Source organism: Mesoplodon densirostris, chromosome 2 (genome assembly GCF_025265405.1).
Source record: "Mesoplodon densirostris isolate mMesDen1 chromosome 2, mMesDen1 primary haplotype, whole genome shotgun sequence".
Taxonomy (NCBI): domain Eukaryota; kingdom Metazoa; phylum Chordata; class Mammalia; order Artiodactyla; family Ziphiidae; genus Mesoplodon; species Mesoplodon densirostris.
The window spans coordinates 20,411,080-20,437,982 of record NC_082662.1 but is presented as its reverse complement, the minus strand read 5'-3'; the positions used below and the strand labels follow the sequence as shown (position 1 = coordinate 20,437,982).

Genomic DNA, 26,903 nt, shown 5'->3' with positions numbered 1-26,903 from the left:
GGCTCTGGGAGATGCAGGAGGCTGGGTTTATGAGACATCCTCACAGCCATTCTCTTGCCAGCCTCAGTGGTCCTGGGAGGCAGAAGAGGCCTGAGTGGGCGCTCCGATGCCCGTGGAACTCGACGGGACTTTCAGATCTTGGAGGCTCATGGTCTTCAACAGTCTGGGCTCTACAACCAGCCGACCTGGATTTCAGTCCCAGCTCTGCCAGTGACTTGCTGGATGATATTGGGCAAATGGCTTAGCCTCTCTGTGTCTCCGTTTCATCGTCTGTAACATGGGGATAATAATGTTACCTACCTCGTGGGATTTTTATGAGCATTAAGGAGACGGGTACTAGCATATCAGTTGGCACATGCTGAGAGCTGGATACAGGTCAGAGATTTTGTTACTTCAAATGCCTGGGACTGGAGGAGATCTTTGCAGTCCCTTTGAATGGTGACAGTCACTGATTTTCTGATTATGGTGTGGTTTGGGCGGGGGTGGGGGAAACCCAGAAAGTGCGAAGTGTCGAGTGGGAGAAGTGGAGGCGGCTGGCAGTGAGGAAGGAGGACACAGGGGTCCTGTGGCATGCAGCTCTGCATCTGCTGTGCCCCTCCTGCCCACTGGGAAATTCCCTCTGAGGAACAGATCGGTGGTTGACACAGACAGTTTGGGCCACCTTAGGAGTCAGGACAGGCTGAGGTTTTGGACTCAGAGCCTTTCCCTGGCTCTCTGACTTCTGCCAGAACTAAGAAATCAGATGGAAATTTCTGCTTGTTTCCTTGCATTTTATTCCTTGCATCTGTCTTAATTGCAAGAAGATAGCTTTCTGTACAAGGCATACACACAATACCACCACAGAGCTCTCATGATAAGCCTGGAGGTGTAAACCAAGAGAAGGAAGGGAAGGAAACCAAGTCATTCTCCTGCAGTGATTAGGGCCAAGGTCCCCGCCGTGGGGATGCAGTGCCCCTTCTTACAACAAATTTTTGCAGCGCGCCCTCTACCATCCTACAATTGAAACGCACAAGATAACTTAATCTATCCACCTATGTGCATTTTCAAAATCTATATAATTCCATAGCTATAATGGAGAGAAAAAGGAAAAGTAACTTATAATAATGTATCTATTTGAATATGTAAATGTTGGGGCGAGATGACAGACACTGTGAGGTGGATGGGTGTTTGCACCTCTAGCGGAAGCCCCGTGACCCCTGCGGCCGGCCCGACAGGCCAGGTGTACATAACTCAAAGTCTGAACGTGGCACTGCCGTCAATGACATGATTTGCTGAAGCTGTGAGCAATTCTAGGCAAAATTCTGAGCAAAATTAAAAAAAAAAAAGAATTGTCTTCCCTCCCAGAAAATTCAGTAGATATCAAAAGAGTGTAAAAACTTTTTCCTTGTTTTATGTAAAACTGAGTTAGGCTCATGGCTCAGAGAATCTACATAAGCAAGTTGTTCCCACACAGGAAGAGTGAATAGTTGATTGCCCTGTGCAGTGCTAGACATTTGCATCCCCCCGCCTTCCACATCCCACCTCTTGAGGACCACGGAGCACACATCCCCAAAATGCTGTCTAGGAGGGGGCCACTGGCCTAGGTGAAGATGAAAACAACATGACTTCCTGAACTGTCATGACCTGCTGAAAAAGAAACCGTAGTGTGTGGAGACAGATTTGGGAGCCAACGTGTAGGTGCAGGCTTCGGGGGACCACTGGTGGGGGAGGAGTGGATGGCTTCCTGGTTGACACTGAACAAATCCAGAGGCCCCCAGAGATGTCCCCTCCCGCTGTCCATGAAGCCCCAGTGAGTGGGGCTTGTCCCACAGGAACCCAGGCAAAGAGAGACAGGGACTTGCCCAAGGGCGCACTGCCAGACCCCGCTGTGCCTGCTGCTCCATCCAGGGACCCAGGTCCTGCAGGGACGCCTAGGGCCACTCTCAGCCGCAAGGAGCAGCTATTTCCAGACGAGGACTTCTCCCCCTCCTACCAGGGCTGGTGGGAGCACCTTGATTTGCAATTCCTGGGCCCCCTGCTGATTGCGAGTTTGCACGGGGTTCCTGCACAGTTGTCTACCTCCTTTGTCCTCTCAGCTTCCTGCTCTAAGAGAGTGGAGAGGTGGGCGATGGGTTTGCTGCCAGGTGGAGAGAGAGGTGATGGGCGCTCAGGGAGACAGCTTTCCCCACCTGTGGTTCGTGGGACCCCTGCCCTTTGTGGCACCTGACACCTGCCCCTCCCTCCCACTCCTGCTCCCAAGTGCCAGCCCCTCCCTTCCTCCCTCCCTGGTCTCTGTGGGTACCTGGGAGGGGTGGTGTCAGGGAAACTGGGAGGAAGCTGTTAAGGTGGGCTGGTGACCTCAGGGCTAGCCTGTGGTTTGCTGCCTGGTGGGGTGGAGGCTCCTCACTCCCCAGGAGTAGGTGCTTAGGGTCGGTGCGGAGGGGCAGGCTCCAGTACATTCTAACCTTCCTGGGCGCTCTGCCTGGATACTGTGTGACCTGGTCAACTCATTGCCCCTCTGTGAGTCTCAGTTTTCTCATCTGTAAAATGGGAGCAGTAACCTCTGCCCTTAATTCATTTAACAAACATTTATTGAGCACCTATTATATGCCAGATGCTGTCCTAGGGGACACAGCAGTGAACAAGACAGAAGTTCTGGCCCCCAGGGAGCTTATAATCTAGTAAAGGGAGACAAAATAAAATAAATAAGTAGGTAGATTATTAGAAGTAATGAGCATTAGGAGGAAAGTCAAGCAGATTGAGTGGGAGTGGGTAGGTCTGTGATGCTTCAGAGTGAGCTTCTTAACCTTTCATCACCCCATGGACCCCTTTGACAGTCTCAGAATAGTGCTTTTTAAAGAATGAAATAAAATACAAAGGATGGCAATGAAAACCAATTATATTAAAACATAGCAAAACATTTTTAAAAATTGTGATAAATGCGCTGCCTTGTTAGCTTGTTAAATAACAAGATCTAGCAACGGGTTTGATGACGACCGTGACTTTGAAGTTGTGACGAGCATGAAAGATATTTAAAGACATCTGCAACGTCTGTAATGTGATATGTAAATATCTGTGACGTCTGTTGGTGACAAGGTCACAGGGACTGCTGTAATGCCTCTGTGGTTTGTTGTCTACGTTCATACTTAAGAGAGATGCTAAATTTCAGCTAGAGGCTAGGGACAATACAGTTGTCATTTTTTTCTTTTCCTGTCCCAGTTTCCGAGCCCGCTCAATTCTAAGAGGGATGCCAAGTTAAAAATGCCTCCTTTAGATAAAGTGACTGGAGAGGGCCTCACTGGAAAGGTGACTTTTCAGTGATGACCTGAAGGAAGTAGGTGAGAAATAGAGCACTTCAGGGAGCTGGCAAGTGTGGGGCACAGGGGCCCACCCGGCTCTCAACCTCCACTACCCATCGGCTTGGCACCCTGCGGTACCAAGGAGGTGACCGAATGGTCAGAGGCCCAGGGACCCCTGGAGAGGGCCTGACTGGTTGGGGGAAGGATCCAGGAGGGAAAAGGCCTCAGAGTGAGGGGAAGCAGTAGGGGGGAAGGAGGGTCCCGGGAGGGGTGGGGCCTGGAGCCCTGGAGCGGGAGGCCTCTGCACTTCCTGTTTCCAGAAAGCATGGAAAGCGCCCCTGTGGTCTGAGTGAGGGCCAGGTGGGTGTCTGGCCCAGAGCTCCAGGTCGGGAGCGGGTTGCATTTCCACCCCTGCCTCCAGCTGGCAGCTCTGGCAAATCCCTCCGGAGAGGCCCCACTCTTCCCCAGTTCGAGTCACACCTCAGTTTAAACCCCTTCTGTCCCCCTACCCCCCTACCTCCCCCCAGTCTCAGAAGCCCTTGGGTTCTTGGGTGTGGCCCCGGCAGCCTGGCTGGGTTTTTTTTGTGCTGGGTTGTCCTCTTTCTGAGGCTGGAGTTTTCCCTCCATCACCGGATCACCAAGTAGCAGCCATGCTAAGCTATCGTTTCTCACACCCCACCCCACCCCCAAAGCTTTCGTCTCCTACTTGTGAAGTGGGAATATGGAATCAGGCCTGCCTGCCCTGGAGAGGTGTTGGGAGGATGAGGACAGCCTTGGGGGGACACAGGTGCACAGGGCCATCAGCCCCTGCCCTCGGGGAGTCCCCAGGCCTGTAACTGGGGACCAGAGATAGGGGAGCTCAGAGGCAGAGCAGGAGGAGGCCAGTTTGACTTGAGGATCAGCGAAGCTCCCCCCACACCCCTCCCCAGCCTCACACGCATGGAGGCTTTGATGCTGGTAGAGAACAGGGTGGGAGAGGGGGCTCTCACTTCAGTAAAGGTGCTGGGAAAATTGGGGTGCCCTTTGAAGGAAAACCCAACCAGTAAACCCCCAGAAGAATCAAAGAATTCAACGTGGAAGGTAGAGAGGATGGTGTTTATTGAAGGTAACCTTTCTAAACATAAAATGACAGGAGAACTCACGAGCAAGAGGTAGAACTGAAAATGCAAATCAGCTTCGTGTCAGAAAGCGAAATGTAATGGCCAGTGAAGTGGGAAACCAACGGCCACAAACAGGACAAGGAAAGTGTTAACAAGCTTGATAGGGTGATTTTTCCTTAAGGCATTGAAACCTTAATAGAAAAGTATGAAAGACCATGAAGCAATGATTTGTGTTGGATTAGGACAGATGATAAACATATAAAAATGTTCAGTCTCACTAGTAATAGAACAAAGGCGACAAAGTCAAGAGTGTTTAAGAGATCTTCCACCTTGATAGATAAGGTCACGAAGGTGCTGACAGCATCGCGCGGTAGACTCGGGCCTACACCAATCACGATGATCCTCTCCAGAGAGCCATCTCACCGGAGAGATTAACGTCCCTGAATCCATCCCAACCCTCTGATGCGATGAAATCACTCACCGCTTCTTGGAATCTATTCTAAGGAAATAAGCGGAGATGTAGACGAAGATTTTTATAAACAGAAGGCCATTTTCGTTTTATTTTAAATGGTAAAACAAAAATGATGATTTTAAAAGTTTTCTCCCCTCTCAGGAATTTTGAATGGAGACTTTGGAGCCAAATGTCTATCTAAAAATAGAACAAGGCTTCCCTGGTGGCGCAGTGGTTGAGAGTCCGCCTGCCAATGCAGGGGACACGGGTTCGTGCCCTGGTCCAGGAGGATCCCACGTGCCGCGGAGCGGCTGGGCCCGTGAGCCATGGCCGCTGAGCCTGCGCGTCCGGAGCCTGGGCTCTGCAACAGGAGAGGCTACAACAGTGAGAGGCCCGCGTACCGCAAAAATAAATAAATAAATAAAAAATAAAAATAAAAATAAAAATAAAAATAGAACAGAGCTCTGGAAATAACAGTTGTGTCTACAAATGAAATGTCTGCAGTTCCCAAATCAGTCCTTTTTCAGCCCCAGCTGCACACACCAATAAGAAATTAGCAGCAAGGTAACACCCAAGAGTAAGGAGGTGGATAAGTAAAAGATGAGGCTTCCATGAGTTGAAATGTTTTGCAGCCATTAAAAATGAAGTTTATGAAGAATTTTTAATGACATAAGTGCTTATGACGTGATGTTAAGTGAACAAAAAAGAGGATACGGAAATACTTATTTTAGTGTCATTGCAACTATGTAAAAACACACACTCGCCCAAAAAGGGTTGCAGGAAAGAACACCCAAATAAATGTTAATAGTGTTTATCTCTGGCTAGTGGAACTGTGGGTGATGTTTTTTTTCTTCTTCTTTTTTTTTTTTTTTTTTTTGGCGTTATGCGGGCCACTCACTGTTGTGGCCTCTCCCGTTGCGGAGCACAGGCTCCGGACGCGCAGGCCCAGCGGCCATGGCTCACAGGCCCAGCCGTGTGGGATCTTCCCGGACCGGGGCACGAACCCGCGTCCCTGCATCGGCAGGCGGACTCTCAACCACTGTGCCACCAGGGAAGCCCTTCTTCTTTTTTTATATGTTCTGTGTTCTCAAAGTCTTCTGTAAAGATCACTAATTATTTTCATGAAAAAAAAAATGTACTCATCTGAGCTCCCCACCCCAAAATCGCAAGGGTCTCTAGATAGAAGGAACATTACAAACAAAGGCCAAGAAGCAGGGAGGAAGCAAGCCAGGGTGGCCGGAGCGTGGGGCAGGGGAATGTGATAAAGTTGGTGCCAGACCTCCCGGGGCCTTGAATGCCAACCCCAGCAGCTTGAATTTTACCCAGAACCCTATCTTCTGCCCAGGTTCAAAGTAGAGAGACCTGCTCCTTCTGGAAGATGAGGGCTTCAGGGTGTTGTGAATAGCTCCAGGTGCCAACCTCTTCTTTCTTCCCCACTCCCCCCAGGGAAGAGTTTCACACTGACCATCACCGTGTTCACCAACCCCACGCAAGTGGCCACCTACCACCGAGCCATCAAGGTGACCGTGGATGGACCCCGGGAGCCCAGACGTAAGTGCCAGAGCCACTGAGCCCTCTGGGTCGGGGAGGAGGGCCCAGCGGGGGAAGGGCAGGCGCCGAAGTCAGACAGATGGCACTGGATCCTGGGAGCTGTGGCGGACTGCAGTCCTCCGCGCCACACCTCCGCCCCGACTGTGTGCCTGTGCTTAGCCCCGGGCTGTAGGAAGCCAAGCTGGGAAGAGGAGATGACTGAATCAACTTGACCTACCCTTGGCTCCCCATACCCCAAGGGATGACTGCCCACTGGGGGCCAGCTGGGGGAGTATGGATTCTCAACCTTTAAGGAAAGGAAAAGGATGGGTGTGTGTTGTGTGTGTGTGGTGTGTGTGGTGTGTGTGGTGTGTGTGTGTATATGTGGTATGTGTGTGGTGTGTGTGGTGTGTGTGTGGTGTGTGTGTGTGGTATGTGTGTGTAGTGTGTGTGTGTGTGGTATGTGTGTGGTGTGTGGTGTGTGTGTGTGTGTGTGGTATGTGTGTGTGTGGTGTGTGTGTGTGTATGTGTGGTGTGTGTGGTGTGTGTGGTGTGTGTGGTATGTGTGTGTGTGGGGTGTGTGTGTGTGTGTGTGGTGTGTGTGGTATGTGTGGTGTGTGTGGTGTGTGTGTGGTTTGTGTGGTGTGTGTGGTATGTGTGTGGTGTGTGGTGTGTGTATGTGTGGTGTGTGTGGTGTGTGTGGTGTGTGTGTGTGGTGTGTGTGTGTGGTGTGTGTGGTGTGCATGTGTGTGTGGTTGTGGTGTGTGTGGTATGTGTGGTGTGTGTGGTGTGTATGTGTGGTGTGTGTGGTGTGTGTGTGGTTTGTGTGGTGTGTGCGGTATGTGTGTGGTGTGTGTGGTGTGTGTATGTGTGGTGTGTGTGGTGTGTGTGGTGTGTGTGTGTGTGGTGTGTGTATGTGTGTTGTGTGTGGTGTGTGTGTGGTGTGTGTGTGGTGTGTGTGTGTGGTGTGTGTGGTGTGTGTGTGTGTGGTGTGTGTGTGGTGTGTGTGGTGCGTGTATGTGTGGTATGTGGTATGTGTGTGGTGTGTGTGGTATGTGTGTGTGGTGTGTGTGGTGTGTGTGTACGTGTGGTATGTGTGTGGTGTGTGTGGTGTGTGTGTGGTGTGTGGTATGTGTGTGTGTGGTGTGTGTGGTGTGTGTGTGTGGTATGTGTGTGTGGTGTGGTGTGTGTGTGTATGTGTGGTGTGTGTGGTGCGTGTATGTGTGTGTGTGCTGTGTGTGTGGTGTGTGTGGTGTGTGTGTATGTGTGGTATGTGTGTGGTGTGTGTGGTGTGTGTATATGTGTATGTGTGGTGTGTGTGGTGTGTGTATGTGTGTATGTGTGGTGTGTGTGGTGTGTGTGGTGTGTGTGTGTGTGTATGTGTGGTGTGTGTGGTGTGTGTGGTGTGTGTGTGTGTGTGTGGTGTGTGTGTTTGGGGGTAGAGGTTGGGCCAGGTTTGCCTACTCCACCCCGGCTTCCTCTGCCAGTGGCGGAGGGAGGGAGCCATCAGAAGTAGGGGCTGCTCGGGCTGCAAGGCCAGATCCCCTCCTTGGAAACGTTCTTTGAGTCTTAGCATGTGACTTAAGTCACACAGAGCCCAGACACTCTGACCCCAGGACCCACATCTTGAGATCAGGAATGCAAATTTGATTCTGCAAATATTTATTGAGCACATATTCTGTGCAGGGAGCCCTGATCCGTGCACTTTAGCATCAAAGAAAGTTTGTGTTTCATTGCTTCTGCCTGCTGAATGACCTGGAGTTTACAGATTCAGACTGGGGAAACTGGAGGGGCAGCTGCCACAGTGGGCCTGAGGCCTGTGTTCCCTGAATGAATGAGTGAAACAAAGAAGCAGCTGGTCATCGCTGGACCGGCTGCTTCCTGAGCTCTGAGCAGAGCTCTTGTGTGGACTGGGCCCCACTCATGGCATGCTCATGCCTGGTCTATTGAGAGCTGCCGTGTCCTTCTCTTTGTAACTGTGGCCCTTTACAGTTTAGAAAACCCTCTCACATTTATTGTTTTATGGGATCCTGAACCAAAGGGTCACTAGTTCCAGGGAGGAGAGAATCCAGCCCTGGGGATGTTGAGAACCTGACTGGAGCCTCACACTGTCTCAGGTGCAGGGAGGCGCCAGTCTTCCCAGAAGCAGCCTTCAATTCCAGTTCCAGGGCTAAGTGGTTCTGAGGCAGGAGGCTGAGAATGGGTGTGGCTGTACCAGGGCAGCGCCAGTGAGGGCCACCCGGGCCTGGCTCCCCATCTGTCCAGTTCCTGGGCGCACTCCAGTACCTGGCCACTTGGGAAAGGCTCGGAGCTGGGCCCGGTGGCCCTGGGAGAGTTTCCCTGTAGGCCTCTCAGAGCCACACCTCCTCCAACCTGCCTCGGGTTCCTGAGCCTGGTGATCAGGCCTAAGTTACTCACCTCCCAGCTGGCACCTGCCCTGGCCAGATTCCTGCTGAGTCCTTCCTGCTGGCATTGGATGTGGATGGGTCCATGCCTCTGGACTTGGACTTTGTGTCTCTGGACAATCATGGCTCCCTTTTGGCCTCAGTTTTGTCATCCGTGAACCGGGTCAGTGACCCCAAGAGTCTCAAGGTGGTGATGGCTGGGAAGCCCTTGTGAGCCATAAGCCCTTGGTACAGAGAGCAGATTCTGAGCCAGCTTGCCTGGCTGGGAGACCTTGGGCAAGGTCTGATCTCTGTGGGTCTCAGCTGCCTCCTCCAGGAAGTGGGATGATACCACCCAGCCTGCAGGCCTGGAGATCAGTGATCTCGTGGATAGCACCTGGCTGTAGCAGAGGGAGGGTCCTTGTGAGTCTCTCTATCTGTGGTATTCTCTTATCCCTGATACCTGGCATCCCCTCTGTACTCCCACCACTAGCACCATTAGCAAATGGTGCTGGTGTCCCTCAGAGTCACCGGAGGCTGGTAAAGAAGCAGTGGAGCAGGATCCAATATACGGGGCAGCAGGGTGGCTGCTGAGAAACCCAGGCCATAGTAATAGAGGTATCAAGTCTCCGTTGAGGGAGGTGGTATCGTACTCTAAGTCTCCAGGGGCAGAATCAGGATGAATGGGAGCCACGGTTGGGCCCAACGTGATGATGAGCTGTTAGGAGCCACTCCACAAAACAGTGAGCACCCGCTGTGTAGAGGCATGTGAGCAGAGGGCACTGGGAGCTTGGTGGGAAGGCTCTCAGGGACCGGCCAATGCCTGGAATCCCTCAGAACCCTCCACGTTCAGCCCTGCCCAGCCCAGAGCAGCTGCCCACCCTCCCCAGCCGAGGCCACTGGATGAGGGTGGAGGCTCAGCCCTGCCCTTGGAAGCCCCCAGTCAAGTCCTTGCCTGCTCGTCTCTCCTGAGGTCCCCGAGACATGAGACAGCCCCTTCTCGGGGTGAGCTGGTAGGGGAGGGGGTGGCATAGGTTGAGGCACCAAGAGGAAGGGAAAGAAATCAGGAGCGGAGAGAAGCTGGAGTCAGAAGCAAGGCGGTATGGGCCAGATCAGTGGTGTTAGAGTGACTTGAAACAAAATCTTAGCAGAGGCTCATTTAGAGAAAAGAGCAGATGTGGGAGGTGGCACATCTCCCAGTCTCCCATCTGCTCTTCCCCCTGCCCGGCCCTCAGGGCAGGTCTCACCTGCACCCTGGGTTCCAGCCCCAACCTTCCCTTCACTCTGCAACCTTGGACAAATCCTCCTCCTTTCCCAACTTCCGTTTCCCCACCTATAAGTGGTCAGAGGGCAGCTCAGCTGCTGCTGGTCAACGAGCACTCCCTGTGTGCCAGGCCCTGTGCAGGGTCTCTTGTTTTTTTTGGCTGTGCTGCACGGCATGTGGGATCTTAGTTCCCCAACCAGGGATAGAACCTGCGTCCCCTGCATTGGAAGCACAGAGTCTTAACCACTGGACCACCAGGGAAGTCCCCCAGAGTCTCTTAATTGATCCTCGACAGCCCCAGGAGGAGACAGGCCAGGAGGCCAAGCCACTTGCCCGAGGGTGAGCTTCGGTGCACCCCAGGGACTCCAGCCTGGGGCTCAGGGCAACAAGGGCCACTCAGAAGGGCCTTCCTAGCTCAGTGTGCTCATCTGTAAGATGGAGATGATATTAGCTTCTGCTCCGGGGAGTTGTGAATTTTACATGAATTACAGCTTCCTGGCCTGCAGGAGGTACCCAACAACCCTGATGGATTATCACAGGGTCTCCCTTCGGGGCTTTTCTCCTCCTTTGTGACCCCCGACTCCGTGTGAGGGCTGAGCCTTCTGTGGGGAAGGGTGGGAGTAGAGGCTGGTCCCGGGAGCCAGGGAGGGGCGCCTGCAGATCCCCGAGGCCCGGCTGTGGGTTCTGTGGCCAGGTCGTTCCCCTCCGCTGCCCTGCAGAGCGTGCCCAGTCTGCAGCCAGGTGGCCGGCTGGGTTTGAAGGCTGGCTTGGTGGCTTCCTGCTTGTGTGGCCTTGGTTTCTGAGGTTCTCGGTGCTGGTGTCCCTCAGAGTCACCGGGGGCTGGTAAAGAAGCAGTGGAGCAGGATCCAATATACGGGGCAGCAGGCGGTGTAGCGCCTGGCAAGCCTGGGGTAGACTGCAGTTTGGGAACTGCTCACCCTGTCTCCCAGGCTTAGCAGGTGCTGTAGCTGAGAGGGCAGGACGCAGGTTCTCCATGCTGCCTGAGGCCATGGGCTGGGGGCGGTTCTGACATCTTGCATGGGGGCCCTTTCTTCCCCAAAGTGTACATGGGATGATTTCAACAAATATTTTTCGGGGTACCGACCATGTGTCAGGCACTATTCTAGAAGCTAGGGACACTGCAGTGAACCCAACAAATTGGCTCTGGCCCTCTTGGGTCTCACACACTAGGGGTGGGGAGACATGGTAAACCGTGCTGTTGTCACCATGGCCCACGAGGCCCAAACTGATCTGTGCCCATTACCCCTCGCCTTCCTCTCTGACACCCTTCTCCTCACTTACCCAACTCTGGCCACCTTGGCCTCCTGACTAGTCTTCAAACTGGGCAGCTTCACACCTCTGCCTCAGGGCCTTTGCACTGCCGTTCCCTCTACCTGGGGCACGACTCCCCCAACAACCCTAGATGTGTGGCTCGCTGCTTCCCACCTTGAAGTCTTTACTCACACTTCTCAGTGAGCCCTCCCCTGACCACACTGTTTCAATCAAACACACAGGCATCCCCCTCTCGCCCTTACACTTCCCGGCTTTCATTTTACTTATCACCTCCTAAGATGCTATATAGTTCACTCATTTATTTCACGTATTTTTCATCTCCCCTGACTACTATATATGCTCCATGGCGTGGGGGTTCTTTGCTTTGCCAGACACTGATGTAGACCCTGGAACACAGACGTGAGCACTTAGTAGGTGCTCAGTAAATGTTTGTTGAATGAATAAACGAGGTAAACAGATGATTAGCTAGTTTAATTTCAGGTAGTGAGAAGTCCTGCAAAGAAAATCTAAGCTGGGGGTGGGGAGGAGTGGTGGAGAGTGCCGAGCTGGGACCCACAGCGGGAGGGGGACAGGGGAGACCTCATGAAGAGGTGACATTTGAGCAGAGGCCTGAAGGAGGTGAGCAGACAGCCACTGGGGCTGCTGGGGGCAGGAGACGACGTGGGCAGGAAAAGTGACCCTGAGCCTGCAACTTTAGGACTGTGGCCGTCCTAAAGTTGCCACAGTTCTGTTCTCAGCTCCAGGTGGGATTGGGGGGATGCCCGGCGTGAGGAGAGGCAACTGCTCCCGGCCCCTAGCTCCCAGGACCCCACGCCCCCAGGGGGAATGCACCCAGCAGGGGGGAAGGGGTTAACCTTGGACCTCCCCCGTTCCCCTAATCAACCCCAGGCCACTGGAAGCCCCAGTTGTGCCCCTGGGAGAGCCACTGGCCCCCCACCCGCCTGGTTCCTTGCCCAGCCACCGACTGGCTTTCATCTGCTCACAGGGGGCCGATTCACAGCAGACCACCTGGGGCTCAGCCCCCGCCTGCGACTCTGCTCGGCTGTTAGGAACCGGGGGTAAATCTGACAGGCCACAGAGCAGGCCTTGGGCCCGGGTGCCCCACCCCACGGCTGGACAGACAGTGGCTGCTGTGTATGGGATGTGGCCGCACCAGGGCCAGGTTGGGCAGCCGAGGAGGTGGCCGAGTGGCTTCAGATGGGAGAAGGGCCCCATGGCTGGGGCCCACATTGTTGCCTGCAGACCACGCTGCTCCTGGGGCCCCGCCCAGCTCTGCTTCTCCCCGCTCCCTGCTCCCGTTGGCCTCCTGCCCCCCTCACCCCACTGTGGCAGGACACTGAGCTGGCCTCCTGCCAGTCGGGCCTCACTGCCAGCTCTGGAGCCAGCTCTGCTCTCTTGGAGGTCTTGGGACGTCAAGACCTTAGCAGCTGAGCTCCATGCAACATGCTGACCAGTCCAGGTTTGACCTTGACCACGTGCCTCCACTTTCCCATCTGTACAATGGTTGTGATGATAGCGGCCTCTCAGAGGATCGTGGCCCTTGTAGACGACACGCGTGGCCTGCCTGGCACAGTACTTGGCAAGTCGTAAATGTCTGCTCAAGCGGTTGCCACTCTCATCACGGGGGCTTGTGTCGGGCCAGTGTGAAGGCAAGGGCATGGCCCTGATGGCCCCTGGGTTTCCCCCTGAAGCACCAGGTACCTGGCAGGTGTGGGGACCCGGTGCTGGCCCAGTGCTGAGAGATGCCCCGGGAATGGAAGGAAGGGAGCCCCCCCTGGAATCCAGCCCTCATCCTCAGCCTCCTGCCGCTGGACCCTGGGTGAGTCACCCGCCTGGCTGGGCCCCAGTGTTCCTCCCCCAACTTTGATCCTTCTCACACACCTGCAAGGCTGGGCCCTCCCACTGTCCAGATCCCTTGAGGAGGGGTTGTGAACCCAGAGTGCCTTCCTTGAGCGCCAAGGCCAGGCGGGCTGTTTAATTCTCCTGGCCTGTCCACACCATCAGGAGTTAGAGTGTCAGCTCTCCTTCACAGGTGACACAACCGTGGCCCAGTGGGTAAGAGCTGCCTGGGACAGGCCTGGGCCACTGGGCCCTGGAGGGTCATAAATGAGGGTCAGAGCACTCATCAAGGTGACGTCGGACGGGCTGTCAGTGAGTTGAGCCCAGGTGCTGCAGGCGGACAGGCAGCCCAAGCGAGATCCAGAGGGCCAAAGTGGGGCCGTCCCAGGCAGTCCCCCTCCTCTGCACAAAGTGCTGTACCTTGAGACACTTGGGGCCTGTCCTCCAGCTCATCCTCAACTCAGGGGTTAGACACTATGATAACCACTTGACAGCTGTGGAAACTGAGGCCCAGAGGAGCAGGGGGACTTGGTGGGTTAGAGCAGGTGTGATTAGAGGGTTGGACGCTCAGCGCTGAGCTTCCGAGCAGGGCAGGGCTCCTGGTGGAGTCCACTGAGACCCTCTCATCTTCCTCTTTCCAGGCCTGTCCTCCTGCATCTGCTCTGGGCCCTGGGCCTGGGCTGGGCCCTAACACCCATTGTTTGGAACCCCTGACTTTCCAAACCCAGGCTCCTTTCCTGCAAGATGGGCTCTGGGAAGACAAGGTGGCCAGGTGCCTCTTTGTGACCTCGAGCATGTCCCTGACCTTCACTGAGCCTCAGTTTTCTCACCTGTGAACTAGGGACAGTGGTAGACCCCCTCATGGGGATAATGCAGGTGAAACAAGGCAGAGCGTGTCAACTGATTAGACAGGGGAGTGGGGGAAGCACTAAGTGTCAGCCGCTGTTTTTCTTGCCGTTCCTGCTAGCTACTGCTCTTAGCCTGCAGAGGCGCTGGGAGAAGGGGGCTTCCTGGAAGAGGCAGAGAATAAATACTAGAGAAACCCTGGGAGCAGCAGCCGCAGCAGGAGGCGGTGATGGGGGGCCCTGGGAGCAAGCAACCCTGCCTCCCTTCCTTCTGGGGGCCTCATCCTGGCCAGTGGCTGAGTCTTGCAGTCTTAAGTCAGGGACTTTCAAAGCTAGAGGGGCCTCAGTGAGCAGTGTGTGCAGATGGGAAACTGAGTCCCAGCGTGAAAGGGCTGGGCCCCTGGTGACCTAGTGAGCTGGGCCAGGGCTCCCCACCCAGCTCTCACTGTGGGCAGCTGAATGAAAGAGGTCTATTCTGAAGGCACATCTTCTTTCCTCAGGCACAGGGAGTTCCGTTCTGTTCCCAGTGTGAAGGCCCAGGCCCCGTGGCTCTGAGACTCTCTGGCGCCCTGGCCACGTGGAGCCACCTCAGCTCCCCTTTGCCCCTCTTGGGCCGTGGCTCCGGCATTCCACAGCAACAAGGAAGCAGTTCCCCAAGTGCTGTTAAAACTCCTCCTCCAGGAAGTCTGCCCTACGTGAAGGCAGAGCAGCATGTGGTGGGAGTGTGGGCTCTGGGACCACATTACCTGATTTATATCCCAGACCAACCGCTTAGTGTAGGGCTCACCTTGAAGCCTCAGTGGCCCCATCTGTACAATGGGACCAAAAGGGAAGTGTCAGGAGAAAGAGCACTGGACTTGGAGTCGGGGTCTGGGTGCCGACGCCAGCTCCGCTGTCCTGGCTTTGTGTCCCGGACAGGACTTACCATCCTGGCCTCCGTGTCCTGGTCTCTATGTGGGGATGATAATCCTGCGTCTCTTGGCACGGGCTGGGGTAGAAGTGACCGTGCAGGTGGTGGGGACCCAGATGGGTGGAGAGCATCCGGTTACCTTGTTTGGCCAGCACCACGACCTGCGAGGGCACCACGATGCAGACACCGTGGCTTGGGGTGGGTGGGGGAAAGGGGTTGAGGCTACCAGGCGGCAGAGCCCATCCTCGGACCCAGGCTGGCTGCAAACCCCTCCCTCCTTCCACTGGCCCACAGGAGTAGCTCTAGACACTTAGTGCACAGTGTGACGCAGAAACGGGACTTTATTAGCCAGTGGCGATAACAACAAGGCCTGAGGTTTTGCACCAGCTTTCGTGTAACCCCACTGGCTCACTTCAAGCTTGTGGTTGACTAAGACATGATCCTTTGCACCCGAGCTGCTGTCAGGTCAGTCTGCGGTCTCCAGATCTATCCAGCCGGCTTCCTGCCTGTTGAGATTGTTCTGACTTCATTCATGCCCCAGCTCATCCACATTACCTTGCCATTTTCAGTGGCCTCAGCAGCAAGGGCAACAGCATTTCCTCCAAGGCCAATCAGGACTGAGGCCAAGCCGTCCGGCACTTCCCTAGAGACCACGTCCTGAGGGGTATCCATTAGCCAGTCCTTGAAGGCTAAGGTTAGACAACCAACCAGCAAATGAAATCCCAAACTTGGAGGATGCAAACTGGCAGCCCCTGAACAGGACATGTTCTACAAAGTGGTTGAGTTATTTTGTTGTTGTTTTCAGTATTTGAATTAATTGCCACCACATAAAATATGGGAGGTTTCACATAAAAGCAGGTTTATGGCTTCTGGTAAACTGGAGCTCTGGCAACACTGGGTCCACCCCCATCAGGGCACCAGTCAGCTGGACTGGATGGCAACTGCCCCTTCTACAAGGCCCACCCTCTCCAGTCTGCCCCAGGCCCTACCCATCCCATGTGCCTCATTTATGTGATTTGCCCAGCCCCCATAGTCATCTAACTTAGTGGCCCCAGCTCCAGCCAAACTAACCCCAGCCCACGTTTTTCCTGTTGCCAAGGGTCCTGGGAGGCAGCAGTGGGGGGCCCGGCTGGGAGCCAGGTGGTCTCATTTTGGCTGCTGAGTGCCCCATGGGCTCGGGCCTGGGGCCTCTCGGAGGAGAAAGTGGGTCCCTGGTTCTTGGTGACTTGCTGAGCCCATTGAGGCTCCCAGGACAACCTGTTCCATTTCTAAGGGCTCTCAGATGCCTATTTGAGCTTGTGACAGGGGTGTGTAGCGAGACTAGGGGCCTGTGGGTACCAGAATCCATTGCATCCCCCTTTTGAAAATCAGGCCCATTCTGAAGCCTCCACCTCTGTCCGCTCACTCCCAGTGGCAGTGAAGAGTCATCTCACACCTTCCAGGCCCCTAGGACGCCATTTTCCAAGCCTCAGCAAGCATGGTGGGGAGTTTTGTTTTACCTCCCACTACCTCTCTCTCCTTCTTCTTTCTCTGTCAATCTAGAAAATTCCTCGTGTCACTGAAGACCCCAGGACTCAGGCAAGCCTTCCCCTCTCCCTTAGCCACCACCCTCTCCCCCGCCACACTTCTTTTCCAAGGATCCCAAGTCTAAGACATCCTCCCTCTTTCCTCGCTGTGTGACCTCGGGCAAGCCTCTTTACCTCTCTGAACTGTGCAGTTCTCTTGTCTGTAAAAAGAGGACCAGGCCCACCTGTCTGCCTGGCCTCCTCCCTCAGGGTCAGGTGGAGCCGAATGGGCCAACCTCGGCTGACAGGCTGATCAGGAATGTCCGGTCCTCTCTGTGAGGAGTCTGTTATAACAGAGTGTCTGCCCTGGAGAAACCCCCCGACACAAGGAGGTGTGTGAACAGAGATATTCCTGGGAGTCCTGCGTGCAGGGGGATCATTTGGAAGCGAGCTAAGTGTCCATCTGAGAGGAACAGCTGAGGGGACTGCAGCCTCCAGGGGATGTGACGAGCTGGAACGAGGGACATCCACAGGCTTAGTGAGGCCGCCCTGCCCCCACCTGTTGTCCCTCACTGCACCCCAGGGTGGGCTCCCGAGGTTTTGCGGGAACGCTGTTGTTTCTCTGGGGCTGGGTTACTCTCTCCATCTATCAGATAAGGAAACTGAGGTGGCCCCCCAGGTGTGCTACTGAAAGAGCAAGTTAGAGAATGATACAGCCAGGCTGAGACCATTCAAGAAAGTTCTGTGAGAAACTTGCTCTGTGTTTTGCATGCACGTGAAACCAAAAAAAGGCTGGAAAGAAAGACCTCCAAATGGATCACGTGGGGATTTCTGGGCAGGGATTTAGGGTGGGTCAGAGGGGCCATTAGCCTTACCTGTAATGCTTTTATTTTTGTAGCTATTCATATTTTGCTTGTGAAATGTAAAATGAGTCATTGAAAAAGTGGTGTGTGTGTGTGTGTGTGTGTGTGAGAGAGAGAGAGAGAGAGAGAGAGGTGGTGGTCCCTGCAAGCCTGATGTCATTCAAGAAGCCTTGAGGGTGGCCTCGGCTGGCTGCTTAAAGGCAGGGGCATGGCCATCTTGACTTTGCCAGCTCCTCCAGGGTCTCGGAGACAAGGCTGGCGTCCTTCCTGTGTGGACCCTGGCAGAGGGATACTGGGAAATGCTGGCAGTTTCTCCAAGTGTGATGCCAAGCCAGGTGCACTGGTCCCCTGTCCCCAGCTTCAGGACAGAGATGGGAGTCCAGCCCCTCACACAGCGCCCCACTCCACTTCCCAGCATCGTGGTGAATTTCCCCTCCTGTCTGAGCCCCAGAGGGGAGAAGGCATGTGCTGGGGGTCCCAGGGTAGCTCTGGGCTGGAGGAGCCAGCATTCCCATTCCGGGGCCATCTCCCATTCCTCTTGCAGATGCAAATAGCAGGCAGGATGGATGCTGGGGGACAGACAGCGGCAGCATCCCTGGGTTCTCTCCCTGCCTCCCATGGGAGCCTGCTTAAGTCCCTTTCCCGTGCCTGTTGCCTCAGATTCCCCTTCTGCCAAAAAGCGTAACGTAGAGGTGTAGGTCGCAGGCTTTGATTTGAACCCTGAGTTCAAATCTTGACTCCACAACTTACTGGCTCTGTGGCCTGGAACCTCTTTGAGCTTCACCTATGGCATAAGAAGGTTGGAGTGCGATGGTGGCAGCCCCAGGGCAGCATGTCTCAGAAGAGACATCGGTGGTGGCCTGTGGGTTCTCCCTGCAGAGGTGTAAGTTTAGACCTCAGGGAGAACTTCCCAGCAGAGCAAGGCATTTCTGCCCCCCAGAGACTCTCGGGGACCAGCTTCTCACGGGCTCTCATGCTCTGCAGGGCATCGACAGAAGCTGGAGGACCAGACCAAGGCGTTCCCCGACCGCTTCGGGGACCTGGAGCGCCTGCGCATGCGGGTGACGCCGAGCACGCCCAGCCCCCGAGGCTCGCTCAGCACCACCAGCCACTTCAGCAGCCAGGCCCAGACCCCCATCCAAGGTACGGCACCGGGAGGTGGGGGCTGCGGTGGGAGAAGGGGACGGGGGCCTGGAAGTGGTCTCTCTGCTCCAGACCAAAAGCTCATCCCAGGGTCGCTGGCTGCACCACCCTGGTGTTTGTTATAAAGGAGCACCAGTGCTCCTACACGCGGCCTGCTCTGAGGGCCCGCTCCGCCCGGTCCTGGGCTCAGCCCTTCCTTCATTCATTCAGCAAACATTTATTGCCACTCACCCTGTGCCGCCGTGGTGCCTGGCCCCAGGGATGAATAGACAGGCACAGTCCCCACCCTCCAGGAGCTCCCCGTCCCCTGCGGGAAATGGGTATGAGTCCCCCAGTGCACCCGTTAAAGTTGGGCAGGCCTCGCCCAAGGAGCCTGAGACAGACACATGTCTGCCAAGGACACCACAGCCCCCCAGGCCTCAGCTTTCTCATCTGAAAGCGGGGTGGTGGTGGATGCCTCTGCCTGGGCCTCGGGTGACATTCAAATGACATCACTGCACTCAAACTTTGTAAACTGTGAAGTGAATTTGTCCCTGGAGAGAGACAGAGCCTCTCCTGAGAAAGGTCCCCACCTGCCCGGAGACTCTTCCCAAACAGGAGGGAGGAGGGAGGCCTCCGGGCAGGGGCCCAGGATGGAGTCTTTACCCCTTGGCCAGAGGGACACGGCAGGCACGTGTGAGCCTAAGTCTCGGGCAGGCCGTCCAGGTGTACAGGGCCTGGCACGTAGCAGGTGCTCAGTAGGTGGTCAGATGGTGAATATCTACCCTGCTCTCTGGGTTCTCTTGGCCAGTGGGTTGGGATGCAGGAGGCTGAGTGCACAGCTGACCCTCAGGCCAGGCAGGGACGGAGAGTGCTTGTCACCAGTGCTGGACGCGGCCGGGAGGGCTGGCTGCTGCTGTCATGCACCGTGGGTGTCTGTTCTTTCTTGGTCCTCCAGGCCCTGGTTAGAACCCATTTGGCAGATGAGTGAATTGAGGCTTAAGAGGTTAAGGGCCACTCTTGGGTCACACAGCGCATCAATGACCAGGTTCAAAGTGTCCACAGCACCTGCCCCCAGGAACTTCCTGTACTTCTGAGGGCACAAGCAAGGGAGTCCCTACTGGGTCTCTCCATTAAGGGAGGCCCTGCCCCCAGCCCTGGCCATGTGTGCCAGGCACAATGCCATAACAGGGGGACTTGATGCAGCCCCCTGGTGTGAAGAGACAGTACCTCCCTTCTGGCTTGGGAAGCTGGGCCTTGGCCCTGCTGAGCCCCCAAGGTAGGGAGAGGCCCCAGGTCCAGGCTCTTAGCCACGAGCTGTCAAGTTTGAGACACTCAGCAACTCTTGAGCCAGGGGGGCTGCAGGGTGGAGGGGTCTGAGCTCAAGAGGCAGTAAGAGGTCCTCTGGGCCATGCCCACCCCTGCCCAGAAGCTGTCCGCGCTCCCGTTCCCGGCAGGCCAGCCTTTGTGCAGGTACAGTGGTCTAACACTCCAGGCCTTTCCCTGACATGGGCAGTGCTGGGGCCCAGCCAGGGGGCCCTGGAACCCAGCAGGTGGGGGCTAACAGTGGCGTCCTGTCCAGCAGCTCCCGTGGAAGGAGAACCCACCTCTCTTTCCACTTGTGTGGACATGGCTTGGGAATCAGCCCCTGCTGGAGCCTGAGGCCGGCCTACCCACCCTCTGTCCAGAGGGCCAGGCCTAGCCCAGCAGCAGACAGAGCCCCTGCCTCCCCCGAGACTGGGAGGAGAGGAGGTCGGGCCTGTGTGGGATAGTGGCTGACCCAGTCCTTCCCCTTCTGCTGTATCCTGAGGCAGGGTCCTCGCTAGCCACCCACAGCACTGAACTTCAGGCAGCCTCTGTGGCCCTTCACACCAGCCAGGCCTCCCCGTCCTCAGGCCTGTCCCCTTTGGAGTGGGAGGAAGGGCCTTTGACAACCAAGACCAAGGGAGGAACATGAACTTTGCAGTCAGGTGGACCTGGCTAGGAATTCGGGCTCTGCCAGGCACTGGCTGTGTGATCTTAGGCAAGTCGCTTCACCTCTCTGAGCCTCAGTTTTCTCATCTGTAAAGTGGGAAGAAGGAGGTACCTGTCACAGGGCTGTTGGCAGGGCCAGGCTTGGGGAGTCCCTCTCACTGGCCCTCCCCTCCTGGTGGGACAAGCCTCTACTTTCAGACTCCATCCTGGGGGTCCCCCTAAGGATACCCCACCACCACTTCTCTTGGTTCCTGTTAATAGCTTTGACCCCCCAGCTTTGGTGACTGGCAAGCAGTGCCGAGGCCCCAACCCCTCCGTACCCCAGCCCCCAGCCCCCCGCCCCCTGGCTGTGACTGCCCACAATGGGGGCTTCTCACAGCTCAAAGGCCTCATTCAGCCACCATACAGCAGCTGGGGCAATTTGGAGAAGAAAATAAACATTTCCTTCCAGTGTTGGGATTGGCTGCTCGACAGCGGCCTGGCCAGCTCGGGTTTCTTTGGGCTACTGGGCTGGAGGGGGCAGGGCTGGGGGCAGACGCTGCCCCCACCCCAGGAGGGAGGCAGGTGAGGACGGTGGCAGGGCCGGGCAGGCCTGCCCGCAGCCCACATGACCCCGAGGGCCACACGCACCCAGGCCCACCTGGCATGGCCTTGTTTCCCCGGGCTACAGCCCTGCCATCGCATCCTGGGCTCCCTGTTTGGGATCCCTTTGTTTTGCAAAAGGGGTTCCTGTCAGGCGGCGGCGCTCGCTTCCCTGGGCTCAGAGCAAGGTGTTAGCCTCATGCTTGGCTGTGCTTGGGGTGCCAGGCACTGCCAACAAGGCTCCTCCCCTGGGGTTCAGAGATGAGGGCAGGAGCCAGGGTCCTCTGACCCCCTAGGCTTCAGGGCCGCACTGACCAGCCAAGGGATCTGTTAGGGAGGGTCCAGATGTGCCAGAAGGCCCCCGTCTCCCAGCCCCTAGCCCCCACATCTCCCCACCTGGAGCCTGGAGCCTCATCCCGTATCATCCGCATCCGGGACCAGAGCCTGCTGCTGAGGAAACACCTCCCCAGCTGAGCTGGGAAGACCCCAAAGTCCAGAGAAGTTACAAGTCTTATCTGAGGTCACACAGCACCTCAAGCAGATCTGGGGAAGTGAGGCCTGAGGGCATCTGCAGCTCTAGCCTCAGCCACACCTCAGGCACGGCAGGCAGTGCACACCTGGAGCTGGCCAGGGGCAGAGGCTGGCCTCCTCCTGAGCCCTCTCTGGCCCCTAGTCTTTGGTGGAAAGAGGGCTTGGGGACAGACAGACTTTAGACTGCTGCTGGGGGCTCATCCACCTCCCCACTGCTGCCCAGAGTCACCCCTTTGGCCAGGGTACAAGGAAGGCCCAGGGTCAGGGGCTCATCTTTGCAGGGCCCTGAATGAGCCGGTTCTCCTGAGTGCCCAGAACAGGAGGTGTCACAGCTGCAGTGGCAGCACAAGCCGTCATCAGGCCCCTGCTCTGTGCCCAGTGTAGGCACTTTACATGTATTAACTAATTTAATCTCTAGGAACTGTTATTGTCTCCATTTTTCATGTGGGACAACTTGATGCACAGAGAGGTTTAGTGACTTGCCCAAGGACACACAGCTAGTAAGTGTCAGAACTAAGATAAGTATCCAACCTCAGAGACCACACAGTTCACCTTCAGTCTGTGCTGCCTCAAAGATGGGACAGTTACCCTTCAGGCACGTGTCAGAACTCAGGACTGAGAGTCCTAGGGTTCTGTGTAGGTCCAGTGTGCTGTGTGACATTTAGGCAAGTGCCCCACCCTCTCTGAGTCTCAGTCTTCCTACCAAGGGGTTTAGACTCAATCCTGAAGCCCCTTTGAGTGTTGAGGTTTGGGGGGGTCTATGATTACAAAAGTACGGGGCAGAGGCTGGGATACTTTTGTCTTGGAGCCAACTCCTGGGGGAGCCAGGGTGGGGCCTGGGCTGGACACTGGGTCTCTCTGTGACAAGGGCAGGGTCCAGGCCACCAAGCCCCTCTGGCTGCCATCTGTCTCACTTTGCTGTGGAGGCAGGTGAGGGTGGCATCTGATCCTTCTCTGGCCACCAGTCAGCTCCAGCCTGCAGGGCAGCCCTGGAGACACAGGCTCAGGCTGAGGCGGGGGTGGGGGGGGGATGGACAGAGCTGCCGTGGACCCAGCTCCCACAGCACAGGCGGAAGCTCCCGTAACCTAACTGAGCCCCACCTGGGCAGGAGAGGTGCAGGCGCACGCACACGTCCACCCCAGCCGGAGCAGAAAGCAGAGGCCTCGTGATGAGTTCCAGTCCTTTCTGTGCAGCTTCAGGAGAAGCCATCTTTCTCTCTCTGCCTGGTCCCTCCTCTGGGAGAGCAGGGCCTGACCCTCAACCTCACGGGACCGTTGGGGACCCTCTTTATGGAGAGCGAGAGAGACAGGGCGAACCTGCCGGGCGGCCTGTGCTGGCCCCGCCCTTGGCTCCCCACAAACCCACAGCCCAGCGGGGAGCCCACCTGCCCCCTCGACAGGCCTCTGCACAGCTAGGCTGGGAAGAGGATGCCGGGAGGAGAGCAAAGCCCTCCCCCTCCTCTGCCTGCCCCGGCAGCGCCCGGGGCCACCCACAGCCCAGACCCCTGCTCTCACCTTCTTCCCAGGTGGGGCCGGATTGGGAATCAACAGGCTCCAGCCCCCCGAGCAGCTCAGGGCGGTGGGAGCAGAGCCACATGTAGGACCAGGGATCCCCCTGGATGGGCCTGTAAACCAGAGCCCGAGGTCATTCGTTTTTCTCTTTTTATTTTATTCATTCATTCATTCATTCATTCATTCATTCATTTATTTATTTATACATCTTTATTGGAGTATAATTGCTTTACAATGGTGTGTTAGTTTCTGCTTTATAACAAAGTGAATCAGTTATACATATACATATGTTCCCATATCTCTTCCCTCTTGCGTCTCCCTCCCTCGTTAGTGGGAAGCAGCCGCATAGCCGAGGTCATTCTTGAAGAAAGGCTGCCGGGGTGGTGTCGGGCAGTGACTGACCACCCTTCTTGCTGTCCCCCAGGCACCTCCGACCTGAACCCTTTCTCCGACCCCCGCCAGTTTGACCGCTCCTTCGCAGCGCTGCCGACCCTCCCGGAGAGCCGCTTCCCCGACCCCCGGATGCATTACCCAGGGGCCATGTCGGCCGCCTTCCCCTACAGCGCCACACCCTCGGGCACGAGCATCAGCAGCCTCAGCGTGGCCAGCATGCCGGCCACCGGCCGCTTCCACCACACCTACCTCCCACCGCCCTACCCGGGGGCCCCGCAGAACCAGAGCGGGCCCTTCCAGGCCAGCCCTTCCCCCTACCACCTATACTACGGTGCATCCTCCAGCTCCTACCAGTTCTCCATGGTGGCCGGCAGCAGCAGCGCTGGCGACCGCTCGCCCACCCGCATGCTGGCCTCCTGCCCCAGCAGCGCCGCCTCTGTCGCCACCGGCAACCTCATGAACCCCAGCCTGGGTGGCCAGAGCGACGGCGTGGAGGCCGATGGCAGCCACAGCAACTCGCCTACCGCCCTGAGCACGCCCGGCCGCATGGACGAGGCCGTGTGGCGGCCCTACTGACCGCCCGGGTCCAAGTGGACTGCTCCCGCCGGTGGCGGGGACCCCAAGAACCTTCCAGACAAGTGGCGGGCCCAGCTCCAAGGCTCAGGGCACTCATGGGACTTAACGCTTCACGGCAGCTGTGGGCCCAGGGTCCATGGTCCTGGGGCCCAGAGCTGGTAGCTGGCTCTGAGAGCATCTGGTCCAGCCACGTCTTTGTACAGAGGGGTCGGGACCTCCCCCAGGACCCCGCCCCCAGCCCAGATCCTACTCATCTCATCCCACGTCTCTGTGGGAGAAGTAGCCTCCTCCTGCCACCTCCTCTGGAATGACCTGGCTGTCCCCAGCTATGCCCACTGCTGTCACAAGGCCCAGGCCTCCTGGGACAGAGACCATCTCTGTTCTAGAGCGAGGCGGCATTTGCCCACGTGGTTTGGCCTCTTATCCTCGGGACCCTAGAAAGACCTCCCCACCCTTACCTTCCTCAGAGACCCCGCACCCTGTGGGCCCAGCCCTCCCTCTGCATCTACACAAATTGAGTCACAACTGGAAGGTCCCCCAGCCCTGAGAGGGGCTCACTTGTGGTTTGGATGGGGAAGGAACCCCTCCAGAGGCCCCAGGGAATCACTAGCAGAGATGGAATGAGGATACCCCCAGGCCCGAGCTCTGTTTCCCTACAACTCCTGGGGGCAGCTAAGGGCCCCGACCCCATCCCAGCCGTCTGTGGGTCCCAGGCCCCAGAGCAGACCGGCCTGCAGCAGCAGGCCCCTAAAACTGGGGAAGACACCTGCGGACAGGTCTTCCATGCACTTTACCAGTCCAAGGCATTCGTCCTCTGTTCTCTCAGTGGGGGCTGGGAAGGGTCCCTTTCCCGCTAGGCTGGTCTCAAAATTGCCATTTTTGGAGAGAGCACCAGGACCAGACAGGTCCTACCAGAAACCCTTGGGGTAAGGGGTCATGGGGTCAGATGTCAGCATCCCTGGCCCACCTAGGTCCAGCCAAGCTGTGCACAGCCAAGCTGTGCCCCGGACCCGCAGCCTCGTGGGAAGGCCCAGCCAAACCTTCCAGTCTCTGACACACAACTCTCCGTCTTTAACCAGTCTGCTCCCAAAGCAGTCTTGAAAAAAAAAAAACAAAACAGTTTTTAAAGCTGATTTTAGAGAAAGAAGCTTGTCAAACATTTTCAGACACACGATCTCTTACAGGAAAAGCCCCCATGATAGTTAACGATATCCCTCCCCCTCTGAGAGTGTGGAATTGTTAGGATCCCAAAACCTCCTCAAGAGGTCACAGTCCTTCAGCAGCAGCCCACCAGCTTGCACCAAAGGCCAGCCTGGTGCAGAACAAAGGGAGCACTGGTGAGATGCTGGAATCTCAAGTCTGTGGCTCTCGGGCATTTGTCCGAGAGGACGTGTGGGTGTCCCGGTAGAGGTGGGAGGGGTGTGAGGGAGTACGGTGGCTGCATGATGGCAGAACACAAGAGCTGTGAGGGGCTTGGCAGCCTCAGCTCAGCCGGTGCTGTGCTCACAGGGGAAGTATTACAGTCTACAAATGGGAAAGCAGGCCTTGCCCAAGTGTTTAATCATGTCCAAGTTTTTTTCATTCTAGAAAGGCATAAAAAACCCATGTCTGAATTTTTTAGTTCTCGAAAGGCGTAAGTGGAAAAAGACAAAACTCTTAAAAGCATTGGGCAGCCTGTGGCTTTTAGCCACTGTTTCAGCCCCATCCTCTGTGGATGTGGAAATCTCCCCTACAAAATGCTCCTTAGCGGTTGTCTCTGTAATAGCACGTGACCTGCCTGCCACCGCACCCTGTAACAACTGCCAGATAAGCCCATGGGATGCACACTCAGACAGGTCAGGAGGTCCTTCTGGTGATCTTATTCACACCCCTCTTGCTACAGCTTCTCTTGTCCTGCCCTCACTGGAAAAAGCAGTCCCCTGCTTTTATCTGTTCACAATAGCTGCTGGGGGGATCCTGCTGACTCCCTTCAGCGGGGGGAGGGGCGCGGGGATATCTCCACCCCTTCTCAGGAAGCAGCTACAAATCCATTGCCCTCGTGTCTCCTCCTCTCCTATTCTCTTTGGTTGTAGACTGGCCCCAGGCCCCAGTGGGAGGCACCCTTGGGTTCCCAGTGCCCAGCACTTTGTAGCCCCTCCCCAGATTACTACCCCTTCCTGACATCCAAGCCCCGGTGGGGGCAGGGACAGGAAATAAATTGACCCCCTCCCCGCAACTCCCTGACTCAAAGTGATGGCAGCCGTGCTGAGTCTTTTTTAAGGCCCATAGTGGGTACAGACAGCTTGGGCTGGTAAAAATGGGTCCTTATTTACAAGGCTGCTTTGAAGTTGTACTAGGCAAACACACTGATTTAGAAAGTACAAGGAAATGAAAGGGTTTGGGCACCATATTACTGTAAGCCTCTTGGTGGTGGGTACGGGTTCGTTGTGACATATTGTCATGCTGAGGAGTTAATACCTGCTATACTCATATCTTCCCTAAAACCGACCCAGGGCTGGGAAGAAGGTGGGGAGGGTTGGAAACTGCTTTGCACTATAATTTGCTTAGTGTGTTTGTTTTTAATGCACAACTTCCGTGTACAGTAAACTGTCTTCTATACTATTTAACAGTAAAATGGAATTTTGACTGATTTGTTACAATAATATAACTCTGAGATGTGTTGAAGGATCTCAATGCCAGACTTCTAGAGCTGTATGCATGGGGATGGGAGAGGATGGGAGTCCTTCCACCATGGCCAGGGAGGAATGGGGCAGGGCCTGGGGACAGGAGCAGGACTGACCGCACTGCTTTGGAGATCCCCAGCGCCTTGGCCTCCCTGCATCCGGCTCCATCTGGGAGGGCCACAGAGACCACCCTGGGTAAGTGCAGCTGGCGAGGGCTCTCCCATGTGTGGCTGGAACCCCAGAGCAATATCAGGTCTTCAAGGTGCCACCATCCCTTGTCCCTTCGCG

At 56.1% G+C, this 26,903-nt stretch overlaps 1 protein-coding gene across 1 annotated transcript in view; it reads left to right on the top strand.

Annotated features, from left to right (window-relative positions):
- RUNX3 (RUNX family transcription factor 3) overlaps positions 1-26,518 on the top strand; it is a 30,671-nt gene extending 4,153 nt beyond the window's left edge. Inside the window, exons 3-5 of the mRNA XM_060080955.1 lie at positions 6,276-6,380; positions 18,247-18,405; positions 23,408-26,518. Coding sequence (XP_059936938.1) covers positions 6,276-6,380; positions 18,247-18,405; positions 23,408-23,952 — 809 coding nt within the window. The 3' untranslated portion in view covers positions 23,953-26,518. The remainder of the gene's footprint in view (positions 1-6,275; positions 6,381-18,246; positions 18,406-23,407) is intronic.
- The last annotated feature ends 385 nt before the right edge of the window (positions 26,519-26,903 follow it).